This window comes from Nannospalax galili, unplaced genomic scaffold, assembly GCF_000622305.1.
Source record: "Nannospalax galili isolate Female #2095 unplaced genomic scaffold, S.galili_v1.0 scaffold351, whole genome shotgun sequence".
NCBI lineage: Eukaryota > Metazoa > Chordata > Mammalia > Rodentia > Spalacidae > Nannospalax > Nannospalax galili.
Window position 1 is genome coordinate 3,206,571 of NW_008330327.1, and position 16,379 is coordinate 3,222,949.

Genomic DNA, 16,379 nt, shown 5'->3' on the forward strand with positions numbered 1-16,379 from the left:
ATCACTGTAAGCAGTAAATTTCTACAGACTCCAAACAGTATAAATTAAAATATGGATTAAAAGAAAATAAAACCGAAATACCCATAAGCAGGTTGTAGTGAAGTAAATAAAATTTGAGAACATGTATTCTATCTTTGTTGTTATGATTAAGACTGTCAGCATTGTGGCTAAGACTCAAAGTGATTATATTGTTAATAAATTGCAAGTAGCTTATTGGTTGGATTCAGTAACTTAAGAAATGGGATTAACCTTTTTAATTATAAAAATGAATCCTGTCAGTTACCTATAGTTATAAAAGGAGAATCAACTAACTTAATATATATTCTTTAAGAGTTAATTAAAAAAAGGTATTTTTCCTGACCTTTCGAAGATTTCAGAATGCATTACCACTATAAGGAACAACATTTAAATGTATTTTTCAAATTCATAATATATTTTTTCTCTTTTGAAAAGCCTAACAGTGTAATAAATGATTAAATACAACAAAAATAACAGCAGCAATGAAAAGCAACAAATATTTGGACATTTTCTTTGATCTATGAAATAAAATGTAGTGACTTTATAGAAAATTTAAAAAGACTGCTTTTCAAAGTTAAAATTGTATTTAGTTTGGTTTTAAATAGGTGATGCATTCACATGGGCCTTGAATCAAATGACACACAGAGGTACAGAACAAAGTGTTTTGTTCCCAGCCTGTGCCCGGCCAGCCTGCTTCTAGTCCTACCCGCCTTGCAAGCCACACATGTGCTTTGGTTTCTTTTTATTTCAAGATTCTATTTTAAAATAAATTTTATTATTTTTCTTTAAAAAAAAAAAAGGACTGCTTTTAGAAAATATGAACATTTAATGAAAATAACTATTTTCTTGCAAGACCAATTTTATAATCTGATATTTCTGTAATATAAACCATACTAATAACTCATTTGAATAATTACTTTTAATACACAATAGAATAGCAATACTTACTGTGGTTATTAATTTAATAGCAAAAATAAAAGTATAAGATAAGCAAGAAAAAAGAATTATTCTCTAAATGCTAGTATAGAATTTAAGAACCCTTAACCAATAACTTAGGGCACTATTTAAAATAACTTTTCAATCTCTTCAGTAATAAATTAATCATTTTTCTCATGTTAATTTTAATTCTAAGTTACCACAGAACTCAAATAATTTATGGCATATCCATAAAACACTCTCACCAGACAAGACAATAAAAAACGGATTTTATTAATGATGTCCAAATCACGTCAGTTATGTTTATACTCATGACACACATAAATAAAATGTTATATAGATGATCACTAACTTGTCTCCACTGCCCCAGGCAAACAAGGTCCCATCCTTACTAAAGGTATAGACTTTGCAATTTTTTCCAGATTCCCTGAAAAAAAAAAAAAAAGTTTAAATAGGTATTAATACTTTTCCAAAAAAAGGAAAATAATCCATTAATTCAATGATTAAGAATTGATACAATCTTTTTCTTTTTTTGGTCTTTTTGAGACAGGGTCTCCTTGTAGCCCTAGCTGTCCTGGAACTATATAGACCAGGCTGGCCTTGAACTCACAGAGATCTGGCTGTCTCTGCCTCCCCAGTGCTGGGATTAAAGGTGTGGGCCACCACGCCTGGCAAAGAATTGATACAAATTTTGGAAAACATTCCAAAATGCTTTAGTATGTTGAAATAACTTATCTTTTAAAATACAATGTTAACAACTACTGTAAAGTACACTGGAAATTGATTTCATGCCAGCATATAAACCTTGAGAAACAGATGTTTTGGTAAGTAACCAACAAAGCAAAACAAAAACAAAAACAAAAAAACAAAGAAAGGAAGCTGACTATGAAAGTTACTAGGTGTCATCTCTAAGCTGCTGAGGGATAAGCCGATACTTTGTAGAGAATGCACCCACACTACCTACATGAGGCAACAGCTGTGGGCTGAATACTCTGAGTGACTAAAAATGCCTCTGGATCTGAGAGACAAAGACCTTCATCAGTTTCTCCTGTGTAGAGACAATGTATAAAAGCAACTTAAGGATCATCACAGTAAATGAAGGATTCTGTAGCATCTGTTAAAATCTGACTAGTTGGCAATATTCTATAACATAATCAAAACTGTAAGTACTGTATCTCCTGCGGATGCTCATGATGAGTACATCTCCTAGTAACAATGAAGACCCAGACAAAAATGTGCTTCAGAACACATGTACATGTCTACTTGTGTGATGACATTAAATGAGAACTTTTAAATGACACCAGAAGCACCAGGAACTAACCAACACATCCTTTTGAAATGGGACACTATCTGTGCATTAATTTATCTGCAGATGACTTTTGCTTCTGTACTCAATAATGGTGCTTATACTCACTTTATAGTTAACAGAACTTTTACAAAATCTCGCTGTAAAACAAGATATCCTGTGCTGTTGCAACTCATTCCCAAGCCTTAAGACAGAATTTTCTCATTAATTCCTCACAGGTTTAGCTTATTCCAACCTACTCAAACCTGCTTACCTCATTTTCTTTTATTAATTATTATTATTATTATTGTCTTTTCTGAGACAGGGTCTCCCTGCAGCCCCAGCTGGCCTGGATCTCAGAGAGGCCTCTGCCTCCCAAGTGCTGGGATTAAAGGTATGCGCCACTATGCCTGGCTTTGTTTTTTGTTTTGTTTTGTTTTTTTAAAATATTTTATTATTTTAATTTTATGTGTATGAGTGTATTGCCTGCATGTATGTGAGTGCACCCGTGTCATGCAATGCTGAGGAGGTCAGAAGAGGGCTTTAGATTCCCCTGGAACTGGAGTTAAGGATGGTTCATAGCTGCCATGTGGGTGCTGGGAATTGAACCCAGGTCCTCTGGCAAGAGCAGTTAGTGCTCTTAACTGCTGAGCCATCTCTCCAGCCCCCCCCCCCTTTAAAAAAAAAAAGTCAGGGTCTTACCATGTAGCGCTGGCTAGCCTGGAACTTGTTTTGTAGGCCAGGCTGGCCTTAAACTCACAGAGATCCACTTGCCTCTGCCTCTCACATGTTTTGGTCTAAGTTTTTAAACAAAAAACTTTAAGTGTGTAAAAAATATAGAAAACTATGATAATCTAATGTTAACTTAAAACCAATTTTATTCATTTCGTCTCAAATTTTATTTTTAATACAAGAATTAACAAAAATATCAAATGTCATATCATTTTATGTGTATACTTCAATATGCTCCACTGATAAGGACATTTTAAAAACACTGTAATCACAGCTATGCCATTTTATCTCACATAACTTTTTTTTTCCTTTGATCTTTGGTCTTTTTGAGACAGGTTTCCCTTTAGCCCCAGCTGGCCTCATTTCACAGAGATCCACCTGCCTCTGCCTCCCAAGTGCTGGGATTAAAGGTATGTGCTACCATGCCTGGCAAAATAGCTTCTTCCTATCATCTAATGCCCAGGACTTGAATTGGATTTGGGTTTCTTTTTTGGTTTTATTTTATTTAATTTTTTTGGTCTTTTTGAGACAAGGTCTCCCTGTAGCCACAGCTGGCCTGGATTCGCTAATGGAGGCCAGGCTGGCCTTGAACTCACAGAGATCCTCCTGTCTCTGCCTCCCAGTGCTGGGATTAAAGGTGTGTGCCACCACACCTGGCTTCTTTTTTGGTTTTTGTTTGCTTATTTTTCCAGTACTGAAACTGAACTCAGTGTCTGATATATGCTAAACAAGTGCTCTACCACTGAGCTATAACCTCAATCTCTCCCTTCTTTTAAAAGATTTTATTTATTTTTATTTTATGTGCATGAATGTTTGCCTACATACATTTTTATACACCAGTTGCATGCCTGGTCCCTGTGGAGGCCAGAAGGACATCAGATTCCCTGGAAATGGAATTATGGATGGCATAATGTTTTAAGCAGTCATGCTAGGTGCTGAGAATTGAACCCAAGTCCTCTGCAATAGCAAGTAAGTGCTCTTAACTGCTGAGCCATCTCTCCAGTCCCACAAATGCTTTTATAAGAAGAAATCATGAGCTCATATGAGCAAGTCTCTCTCTTTACTCTTATTTTATCCTTAAATTCATACAATTATCATGACTGGACTGAGAAAAGTCTAGAAGATTAGTCTAGAAGCAAACCTTGGGGTGTGTACATGAGAGTGTGTTCATGAGGGTTTCTATCTAAAAAATGGTTTAACCTATTTATTGACGGTCTCAAAATCTGAAGGTGCAAACTGTGGAAGCTGGAGTCTGGTTGGAGGAAGGTCCCTGGCGGCTTCTGCTTGGGAGCTGTATCTTGCCCTGGCTGAGTCCTACTACTGTGCAGTTCTACTTCCAGTCCTCCTCAAGGTGGAGAAAGCCACCATTATGCTCTGCCCATGTGCAACCATGGGCTGAAGCCCTAAAGAAACACCTCCCTTTGTTTTCTTACATATTCTGGTCACAGCAACAGAAAGCTAGCAGAATTATTTGCTTTATTCTACAATAGCTTCAAATGACAATAACAGTTCTTTGTTGACAATAAAACTATTAAATGTATTCAAGAATTTTGTGGGTCTTCATATGATTATACCACCACCTCATTATAAGCTAAATTCATTTACTTCACTTAGTCACTTTATTATTATTATTTTGGTCCTTTTGAGACAGAGTCTCCCTGTAGCCCGAGTTGGCCTGGAATTCACTATGTAGACCAGGCTGGCCTTGAACTCAAAAAGATCCGCCTCTGCCTGGCATATGCCATCATACCTGGCTGTCATCTTATTTTTATTATTTAAAATCATATGGACCAACGTCAAAACTATATTTATAACAAAGTTCATTCAGAGATAGGTCTCCTGAATCCTATAACTCTGTCTGCCATTATAGATTACATTTTTATTCAGTTTTGGTTTAACATTTTATAGTTTCTTTCTTGGAAACATATATTTATTCTGATACATATTATGCGCATATATTCTATTCCCTTCCTTTTTAAGGAACTTCCATCTTCTGATATCATGAAGATTACTAGTAGTGATTTGACTATCACATTTGAAAGCTTTTCTCATTCTGTAAATAAAGATTTCCTATCAAAAAGCTCAAGCTCAAGTACACTAACATCTATAGTTTTCCTTGCTAAGCCGTTCGTTTTCAAATCTGAAGATTGTTTTTCTTAATAAAGAATATGTATTCTTTTTTTCTTTTTTTAAATTATTTTTATTTTATGTGTATGCATGTATTGCCTGCATGTAGGTAAGTGCACCTGCCGGCGGAGGTCAGAAGAGGCTGTTGGATCCCCTGGGACTGGAGTTATGGACAGTTATTAGCTGCCATGTGGGTGCTGGGATTCAAACCTGGGTCTTCTACAAGAACAACCAGTGTTCTTAACTGCTGAGCCATCCCTCCCCCCCCCCCCCCCTTAAAAAAAAAAAGACAGGGCCTCACTATTCAGCTGGCCTGGAACTTACTATGTAGACCTGGCTGACTTCAACCTCACAGAGATCCACCTTCCTTTCCCTCTGGAGTGCCAGGATTAAAAGTGTGCACTGCCATGCCTGACTGTTCTTTCCATCTTGCTAATAAAATGTCCCAAGAAACTAGCTTATTTGTTCTTTTTCTTTCTTGTTCAAAATATTTCATCGGGGGCTGGAGGGATGGTGCAACAGTTAAGAGCACTTGCTGCTCTTGCTGAGGTTCTGGGTTTGATTCCCAAGACCTACATGTCTGTAACTTCAGTACCAGGAGATCTGATGGCCTCTTCTGGCCTCCACGGGCACTTTGTGGTACACTTAAATACATGGAGGCAAAAAACGTGTACACATGAAATAATAAATCTTTAAAAAGTATGTGTCACAAACAAAAACCATTTGGAACGCATTGTGTATTTCCTATACACCATTCACTAAGATAGGCCATACCTCGGAAGCACTGTGCTCTCTGTGAAATGAGGTGGTCCATTCACCATGTACAGTCCTTCTGATCCACGGACTGAAGAAACACAATGGAAAGAACCTTGGTTACTTTGCTAATACTGTTATATTTTTGAATGTTACTAAAAAGCAAAAGGCTTTCAAAATATTAATAAGATCCTCGTACGACAGAATAGTAAAAGTGCATTTTCTTATTCTTACACAAAAACCATATACCTGCATAGAAATAAATATGCACTTAAAAAACTTTGAAACACTATCATCATCAAAAAAGCAACTGTGTTACAATTGAAATGGCAGGAACTTAACTGAATAGGGCTGAATGAAGAGAAGAGTAACAAGTTCAAATCCACGGCAAAGGAAATGGCATCAGAGAAGATGGAAAAAAAGGCATGTGTGGCTAAAGTGGGAAAAGAAACCAGGCTCAGACCTAGAAGAATATTGAGGTCTAAGAAACATTGGTCTGTATTTTAAGAATACAATCTCAAGAGTTTTAAGTAGATTGTTAAAACCAGATTTGCATTTTGAAAAGGTCAAGCTGACACAATGTAGAAAATGAATGAATAAATGGGATGGACTTAGAGAGGATGTGGAGAAACATCCAATGCTCCTGTAGCAGTCCCATGGGAGATTATGCAAATCTGGACCACAGTAGAGTAGAAGAGATGAAAGCTGGATTAGGGTGTAGTATTCAGGGGAAATTAACAGGACTTAGCAGTGGGCTGTTATCTTATCAGCTAGAATTCTTGCTGGCTACACTACTTTAAACACTGAAGAGAAGGAAGTTTAACTGAGGTCCATGGCTACCATCACATGTTTCTGTTTCTGCTACTTATTCATAATCTTCTACCCTTCTCTTGGTTGCTAGGAAAGCAACAAAGTTAGTAGATGGGGGTGACCTAAGCTCCAATTCTGATCCTTTACTTTCTTTCCCAAGAACTGTTAAGAGACAGTTACCAGAACATTGTTATTCTGCCTAAAAATGAACTGGCTCAAATTTCAGGTGTTGGACCATCCCAAAGAACAGGAAATAATTTATAGTTAGAATAAAAGTAAAGGAACTAATGAACAAGACAATATCTGCATCTTTATGGAGCTTCCAATCAGTGAGGAGACAGAAAATAAATCATTAAGTATATTACTTAACAGAAAGGTTGTTAGACATTTGTAAGCTACAGCTGGATGTCACTTTCTCCTATGTAGAACATTAGTTAGGCCATTTTGGGAAGATAATCACCCCATTGCTACCATAGAATAGAATGGAACCTAGCCAACTGGCTTTGTACATTTCAACATTTCAAAATCCAAACTTCATACACAATGATTTATAATACTATATGCTGTGGCTCCTGTGTGCCTCCACTGTGTGCTGAGCATTAGGGATTTAAAACAAAACAAAACAAAACAAAACACAATCCATCACTGTATCCAAAACAATTTCAAGCTAGGCGTGGTGGTACACTATGATCCCACTACTCAGGAGACTGAGGCAGGTGCACATAATTTGAGGCCAGTTTGATCTGCTACAATTTGATTTAAACACTGATGATACCCATTCTAAAAACCTATAATGAAGTTTATAATGAATCTGTGTCAGAAAATGTCCTAGATTTAAAAACTACGAAGGTTTGAGGACCTTGTTTTCTTTCCTTCTTTTGGGGTGGTGGTGATGGTGCTGTTGCTGGTAACCAACCCAGGGCCTTATATAAGTTAAGGTGAGGATATAATATATATATATATAATCTACAGCCCTATAGTTTCTTTACAGCATTAAAATTCTGCTACCTCACAGGCAAAGCAATACTAGTTTCTATCACCAAAGCAATAATCTGCTGAATATTACATATGCTATAGTAGAACGCAGAATAGGTCATTTTGACCTATATTGTAATTAACTTTTGTTTTGTTTTTTAGAGCTAGAGTCTCACTATGTAGCCCTGGCTGGTCTAGAACTTACTATATAGACCCGGCTGGCCTTGAACTCAAAGAGATCCACCTGCCTCTGCCTCCTAAGTGCTGGGATTAAAGGTGTGGGTGCTGAGATCAAAAGTGTGTGCCACTATCCCCAACATAATTAACATATTAATAAACATCAGAGGGATGAATCAAAAATGAATTTTTCTAATTAGGCAGTTTATTATGATACCTTATTTGTACATTATATAGAAATTCTGCCTGGATAAGGTTACTCTTACAAAGGTATAGTAGACTCTAAGGCACTAAGAGCACTTTTTGAGAATTTACAGATAGGTCTAAAATAGCAAAATGGGACATTGTCAGTGCAGTCCCAATAAAGCTGCAATGTAATTAGAAACAGATGCAATCCAGCTACTTGGTTACCCTCACTCCTGGCCCAAGCATACGTGCTTTGACTAAAAACATTTCCCTAGCTCACCTCAACTACCTCACTACCTAAGCTCCGACACTTCAAAGAGGTAGCACTGGTCCTCTGTATTTGTGATTTTGCTATTATCACCTACCAAGTTTACTTCTAGAAATTTCAAGGTTTCCGTTCATTATTAAGGCAGCAGTTATACCCCAGAAGTCACAAAAGTAGCAGCAATATGGTGGGAACTCAGTATTCTGGACAACCAGTAGGGTTTCTTTTTCTAAACTTTGTATTTCAGACCTATATTCCAAACTAAGGCAGACAGAAAACCCTAAAATAAAACCCTAAAATAGTAAGAAAAATGAACAGATTGTTTAAAGGAATTTAGTAAATGGTTCAGTATTGATGGATCACAAAATAAAATGAGGTGGCAATAATGCCAAGAGCTAGCCCAAGATTATAAACTCATCCATAAGAGCTAAGATTTACATGTCTGAAAAGGGAAGAACATTTAATGGATTTTTTTAATTACTAATTTTTTATTGGAGTTCAAATAATCATTTAATATTAAAAATTCTAAGAAACAGCTGCGCGTGGTGGCACATGCCTTTAATCCCAGCACTTGGGAGGCAGACGGATCTCTGTGAGTTCAAGACCAGCCTGGTCTACATACTAAGTTTCAGGACAGCTGGGGCTACCGGGAGACCCTGTCTCAAAAAAGACCAAAAAAATAAATAAATAAATAAATTTTAAAAATCTAAGAAACAAAGTTATCTTTATGAAACTAGAGAAACAAGTTACTTAATTACATAATTATGCCATTTAAACCTCAGAGGGCTGGAGACAGGGCTCAGCTGTTAAAAAGCACTTACTGCCAGAGGACTCCAGTTCAGTTGCCAGCATTCACTTGGGGGTTTCTCAATACGACTGGAACTCCAGTTTCAGGGGATCCTCTGGCCTGAGGATCCTTACACGCATGCATGCATGTGCACACACACGCAGTACACACTCACGCGCATACACACACACACACTAATAATTACAGCTACCATTTGATGAATATTTGGTGAATAAATTGTAATCTAATTGAACAGTAGGCATGGATCTTAAACCATCTTAAGACAATGGCAAGAAGTGCAAAAGCTTTGCAGTCTCAGAGGGTTGTAACTCCCCCTTCTCAGAAGTCGCGTTTTCTCTTAACGATTTCATCATTTTTCTATGTCAAGTCTGAGTCAAGACTTTTTTCCTTTCCAGTTTTTTCTCTCAATTCCTCTTTACAACACTCACATACTCAAGTCACACCCTAGTCCTGCACCTTTCCAGACATTGGTGAAGGCTTGTTTATTTTTTTCAAAGTACTACAAACTGTCTCAGCTTTAAATTCTTGGGGGGGGGGTGTCTTCTAATGTTCTCCTTCTAAAATGCTCACAACTGTTTCGACTCTAAAGATTAGAATATCACTACTATGAAGGAAAGTTCCTAGAAGAACTCCTGCACCTTGGACTGATTTCCTGCAAGGCTCACCAGCTGTTTAGCACTCTGGAGATTGTGGGGTGTCTGGAATGTTGCAGGTCTGGAGCCTATTCACAGATTATCTGAGGATATCTTTAACTCCATAAATAGCCAAACACTGCCTACATCTGTTTCTGAATTAACATTCTTGTTGCGACTAATAAAATGTATTAACTTAGCAGGCCACCGGATCTCACCGATCAAAAAGCTAACTGTTATCAGATAGCATCTGAGACCTTTAGTAGAAACCCCCTGGCTTTGCCATGACCTGCCTACTAAATGTATTCACTAAGGTATTTGAAAAGTGTCTTGATTTATGACTTTTCTTTGTTCTGTTACTATAAAAACGTAACTGTTACCACGCTGGGACTCGGAATTTGTGGTAACCTGAATCTGTGTTCCCAAGCCATGGTCACGCATTTGGCTCCAGAATAAACTCTTATCCCCTTTGAAGTGAGAGTTCCGCTTTTGCGTAGACACTACCATGCTGGCTGCTCACCTTCTTCGGGAAACCTGTCAGTCCTACAAACGTCATTAAAACCGGGCGCACAGAATTTGTAATCACTAAAGTCCCAGCCGTCTTAAACGTGTGGAGTCAAGTGTTCATCTTTTATTGGAGAGGCAGAGGACTTAAGAGGGGTCCAAGCAACACCAATTTTGCAAGCCAGAAATCACAAACCTAACTAGAACTTTCTTTTTCTCATCTTGTATTCCTGTGGAAGATGAAGAACGACGGATGAACACACGGGAGGGACTACCAGACAGAGGCTTTACTTCCTATTGGTACACTATTGCCAAGAAAGTCCAAAGGCAGGCTGGCCCTTCCGCAAACCACGAGAAAGGGAGACTCGGAACCCTAGACCGGCCAGGCGGTTCTCCAGGGGAACGACCCAAAGATCAACCCCTCGGAGGACAGCATCTCTTGCTTTCGGAACTCACCTGTCAACAGCGGCGTGGACGGCGCCATCTTGTCCCGGAAAAAGAAACCCATGCGCTGGGGTGAGAGTTCAACGAAGGCCGAACCCGGCCACTACACGTCTCCTGAAGCGTGGAGACTGCTAGTGGCTGTTTCCGGGGCCACCGGCCTGGGGGAGGCGGGCGGGGGTGCACGTCCGGTTTCGAGCGCGCACGCGCAGCTCGGAGTCCTCGCCCGGCCGAGAGTGGAAGGGCCGGACTGGGGCGGCCGCTCGCCCTCATCCTCGCTCTCCGGCGGGCGGAGTTCTGCACTTCCGCGGGGCGGAGCCGGGCGAGTGCTGACGTTGGCAGCCGAACCGGAGTAGCTCAAGGCTGCGGGCTGGTCTGTGCGGTGGTTGTTCTTCCTTCCCCTTTTCCCCACGCTCCGGGCGGCCGCTAGAGCCGCGGCGCTAGAACGCCCGGCCCGCTCCGCTTCCGGCGCCCTCCGAGCTCCGCCGCCCCGGCCCTCAGCGCTGCGCGCCCGCTCTCCATCCAGGCCCAGCGGCCGTAGACGGTGCGGGCACCACGAGCCGAGCATCCCGGCGGCCCGGGAGCGGCGAGCGAGCGTGTCCGAGCGGGGCCTGGGGCAGGTGGAGCCGCGAAGATGGTCGCCAAGCAGAGGATCCGCATGGCCAACGAGAAGCACAGCAAGAACATCACCCAGCGCGGCAACGTCGCTAAGACCTCGGTAAGGGAGGAGCGGGCGTCCCTCTCCTTCGGCCGCCGGGGCGGAGGCCCGCCGCCAGTTCTCCCGGACCGGCTGAGTGCGGGCTCCAGCTGCGCTGCAGTGCTGGGCTGCAGACCTGGGGTGCGGGCCGTGGGAGCCCCGGATCCAAGTGCTTTCTCTGCCTCTGAAACTGGATTTTCCTTTTTGCAGAGAAATGCCCCCGAAGAGAAGGCGTCAGTAGGACCCTGGTTATTGGCTCTCTTCATTTTTGTTGTTTGTGGCTCTGGTAAGTGTTTGGGGGCGCTCCGCTTGGTTTGGGATGACGTGGTGACCGCACAGTGGTGTGAGCCCTACCGGTGTTGTTCCCAGCCCACCTGCCGAGAGTTCCACCAATTGTTTCATCTGAATCAGATTGTACCAACGAGGATGGTGCCCCAGAAACTTCTCCCACCCCGATGTGTGCGCTCACAAGATTAGAAAAGGGGTCAGATCTTCCTAATGATCCAGTTGGCAGAAATTTAAGATCCAACAGCTCTTGGAATAAGAATGATTTGCAACCCTGTTATCCCTTCCTTTGCCTAAACCTTTGACATTTGTACATGTGGATAATAGAACTTGATTGAACTGGGCCCAAATCTAAGGTCTTTTTATCAAAAACTGGATAGCTTTTATAAAGTAAAGTTAGTGAAAAGAATTGATTATAGTGGAAATATTTGTTTGGCAATTTAATGTATGAGGCAAGTGCTTTTAAATTTTTTTAAGTTTGACATGTTAAGAAAAATTATCAAGGCAGCTTATTGTTACGGTGATAGAATCTTACCTCTACAATCTATTACAGAATGTCTTTCCATTTATTGTTTTAATACATAAGCTGTTAATGTTGGGGCAGATGATTCTGTTTTCTATATTCAAAAACTGAGCTATCTCTTTAACATTTTACTTTGTCTTTCTCCTAAACTTACCAACGGGAAGCCTTCTTGATAAATGGCCAAGAGCTAACCAGTTTATATAACCCAAAGATTATTGAATTTCAGCTTTGTGAGAATGAAGAAACACATGTATTGGAGGCCAAGTCTTTTAAGGATACTTAATTATTTAGAGATTAACTAAAATAAGTCTATGGTAGAAAAGCTTGTTTGCTTTGGTGCTTTTGAGTTCTTTCTAAAATAATACCATATCTGGCAGCTCTGTTGGACACCTACAGCCAAAATTCAAGAAGCCTGTTGGAGAAATAATAATTTGGGTCCAGGATGTAGCCTTACTGTGGCATATTTAACCAGCATGCATGAAGCTCTGGGTGCCATGCCAAGTACCACAAGACAATAATAATTTGTAGACATTTAATTGTTTTAGTGGGATAAACTTTCCTTCACTTCCTATTACAATAAAGTTAGATTAGCATTTGAAAATGATTATACAGTTACTCTGGATTTTGTAGCTACCTTAATAGACAACTTTCCAGTTGACAGGCTGTTTTGTTCAAAGCTTATCTTAATATTTGCTCTTTCTCTTTACAGCAATTTTCCAGATTATTCAAAGTATCAGGATGGGCATGTGAAGTGACTGACCTTGAGATGTTACCATTCTCCTGTGAATTTTAACTTGAACTCATTCCTGATGTTTGACACCCTGGTTAAAAACAATTCAGTAAATCATCCTGCCTCAGAATGACTCCTTCCTATCATCCTTCCTGTGTCATTCCAAGGTTTATTCACCAGTCATTCCAGGTTTTCTAGTCCATACCACAGTGCCTTGCAAAAGCACCATATGAAAAAAGCAATAAAATTTGATGATTAAGTTCCAATAGTAGACCTTACTCATTCAATAGAAAATGAGTTTTATGTGGTTATTAAAACAGTATAGTTAATTAGATTAAATCTGTGTAGACAGGGTATAGATTTTGTTAACCCTAAGGTGTAAATGCAATTAGCTTAATTTAAAATTTGGAATCTTAAGGTTTTCTATAGCTAGGCACTTTATTACTCTCAAATGGAAAGCACACTCCATTACAGGGTCATAGTAAGGTGCTTACAAATGGACAACCGCACAGCCTAGTTTTGCCACAATTGTATCCACGTATGGTTTTTTAAAAGCTTCAAAGGCATAATATAAGCAGAGATGCTTATAGCTCTGTCTGTTTTAATGATAATGTTTCTATTACACAACCTTCAACTTCACATGAGTATTAGTAACCTAAGGTCCCATTTAAAAAAAACTTGCTTTAGCATTTTGAAACTTAATCAGTGACTGCAGTTTCATGAAAGGCTATCACAGTGGGGTGAAATCAGGGAAGGTTTGTGTATGTCAAACTGATTCACCAGAATTAATTTTTCAGGTTTGTTATACTAGACAAAATTTAAGGGAAAAATACTTTAAGAAATAAATGCCTCATCCGAACATGTAGAATCCCGTGTGCCATGAGACATCTTAGCATGTTAGTAGCACTTTTAGTACCAGAAAGGCACATCTACTAAAAAGTTGCACATGGTATGGAAATTGTTTCTTCCAGATTTCTGATTGAAACGCCCTTAGCATACTAGCTATGTCAATCTAAAGTGGCATTTGGAATTAAATGGATTTACTGATGAGAATCAGTCTAGTCTTCCTTTGTATGGTTTTTTTTGTAGGTTATGATTGATCAAGTCTCCTTTCTAGTAGTAAGGTGAGGGTGATGAGGCAGGTTTTGGGTTTTTCTAGTGCTGTTTCTGTAAGTATTGGCTGTTTATATACTTAGCCATAACTTGGTGCAAAAAGCTGAGCACTGTATTAATGAATTGGAAGAAGCCTGCTTACGTTTGCTTTGTTAATTGCCTCAGGATGTCTCTTGAAATAAGCTGTTTTCAAAGGAACAGAAGGGAAATTTACTACCTAGTCTATAAACAGTATAAACCTCACAGGGGACTCATCCCCTCATGTGGAGCAAAGGAAAGGAGAGGTAAAGACGCACAGGACGCAAGTCCTGGGACAGGAAGAGAGCTGACCTGTGTCTGCAGCTTCATGACTGACTTGGTACCTGCCTTTCACTCAGTCAATCAAACCTCCCTGTCCTTCCTTCCCTCTTTGAAGCAAGTTTTGGTCAACTAATTCTATTTTACTCTGACTTTTAAAATGAAAGCTATTACTCTAAATTTATAATAGGTGCCTTATTTGCTTTGAATCAAATCATTCCATTATCAGACTTCCCTCAGTTTACTATAGATAATTGGCTTTAAGGTATTTTTGTCTTTTAAACAAACATACAGACTTTTGATTAATTTGTTAAGTTACTGTAGCTGGCAATCATTTTACATTTGTAAAATTGCATTCCCTTTGTATCCTGTGTGTAACTTGCCAATTGAGTGCATTTTATGTTCAGGTTGGACTATGCATGTTTGGGTAAATGAAAGCTGTGTCTGTTTGATTTATGGTTTAAAATAAAGTTCCCTGAATATTTGATGGTTTTGTTGTAAAAGACAATGATTTTGCACACTTATTATTTGAGTGTACTTTTAATAGTTAATAGGAACTTATCTTAAAGAATGCTTAGTATCCAAAGGCACATGTGTGAGGTCTGTAACCGGAGATGCAGGAAGAGAAATGTGTGAAAACAAAACGAATTAACTTCTTCATTGACGATATATTATTATCCAAGGCTGGTTCAAAGAAAAAAGCACATCTTTGAAATCTGTGTCCTACTTACATTTTTATGTGTTATCTAATGTTGAGCACAGCGTGAAAATTACCCAGTTACTCTTAGTGATTTAGCTCTAACATTTTTAAGGAGTTGTTAATCATTGCATTGTATGTGCTTAGTTGTATATAATGTTGCTGGAAATAAAGTAGGCTTCCAAGTAACACAAGATTTTCATTGTAACAGGATGCATAATGTAATGGACTACATTAAAGAAATGTACACCTGTATATTCAACTGTAGGGCCGTGCTTCCTGAGATGACTGGTGTACTTTTGAATACAAAGGACTACCACGCAGAGCAGTTTGGTTTTAGGGCTTAGTACCAGGTCTACCAACAAATCATTGTGCTTGGCATCTGTAAAACTTAGAATACGGTCAGTTGCTCCATTCAGAAATTGTTGCTGAGTTTGATTTGCCTTCCCCCCCCCTTGTCAGGAATAGGGATTGACTTCAATAGCAAATTGACTTTGTATATTAGAGTATTTCTGATTGCTGTGATAAAACACTAAACAAAAGCAATTTAGGGGAGAGTTTATTTTGGCTCAGAGTTCTTCCATTTTATTGTATCACAGTGGCAAGTGCTGGGGGGAGCTGGTCCCAGTCCCATGAGGAACAGAGAATAGTGAATACACAGGCAATAGTACTTGGCTTTTACGACTACGAAGTCCAGGATCTTCTGCCTAGGGAATGGTGCCACCCACGGTAGGTGGGTTTTCTCACCTGGATCAAGACACTTCCCTACAGGCATGCTCGTCTCCCAGGTGATTGCCAGTTTTGTCCGGTTGACAACACTGGCCACACTTCCCTTAGAGCTTTTCCTATCCAAATTTAGTTTCACTGTACCTGAGTGTACTGTGCTTTATCTTCCAAGTTGGATTAGGATAGTCTTATTTAGAAAAAGTGCTAATCAGCAATAAAAATGCTAAAAATAAAGAGAAAAATTAACCAAGCTTTAATGGTTCAAATTCATGTACATTACAAAAACAAAAGCGATGGGAAATTTGCGGACAAAATAAGCATTTTTTCCATTGACTACTGAGTAGCGTGCAGATGGAACTAACTGAAGAGCCCCAACACTCACAGTTTTCAGTGTAGTAGGCAGGGCAGGCAGCAACAAAAAACATGACCAAGATTGTGATAAAGGAAAAGCCAGATCAATGATCTTTGATGTCACAGATCTAATGGGGAGCAGAAACAAAAACCACAATTTTCTGACTGTACCAAAAACCATAGACTCGATTGCAAAACTTAAAGAACACTTCTTTTTTCACAAGCATTTTGTTTCTGCTTTTAGAAAAGCCTTAATTTTTTTTTTCAGGATCCAATTCAAAGAAGGAAAAAAATTGAAGCCGGGTGTGGTG

General features: G+C 39.3%; 2 protein-coding genes across 2 annotated transcripts in view; one reads left to right on the top strand and one right to left on the bottom strand.

Annotated features, from left to right (window-relative positions):
- Window positions 1-10,861, bottom strand: part of Eif2a (eukaryotic translation initiation factor 2A) — a gene marked incomplete in the record, with an annotated part of 28,691 nt that extends 17,830 nt beyond the window's left edge. Inside the window, 3 exon segments of the mRNA XM_008844976.3 lie at window positions 1,307-1,381; window positions 5,873-5,942; window positions 10,665-10,861. Coding sequence (XP_008843198.2) covers window positions 1,307-1,381; window positions 5,873-5,942; window positions 10,665-10,716 — 197 coding nt within the window.
- A 118-nt stretch (window positions 10,862-10,979) lies between these two features.
- On the top strand, window positions 10,980-14,781 carry Serp1 (stress associated endoplasmic reticulum protein 1). Its single transcript, XM_008844988.3, has 3 exons — window positions 10,980-11,367; window positions 11,557-11,632; window positions 12,864-14,781. Exons 1-3 carry the CDS (start codon window positions 11,284-11,286, stop codon window positions 12,902-12,904), a joined length of 201 nt encoding a protein of 66 aa, XP_008843210.1. The 5' UTR covers window positions 10,980-11,283; the 3' UTR covers window positions 12,905-14,781.
- Window positions 14,782-16,379: the final 1,598 nt, after the last annotated feature.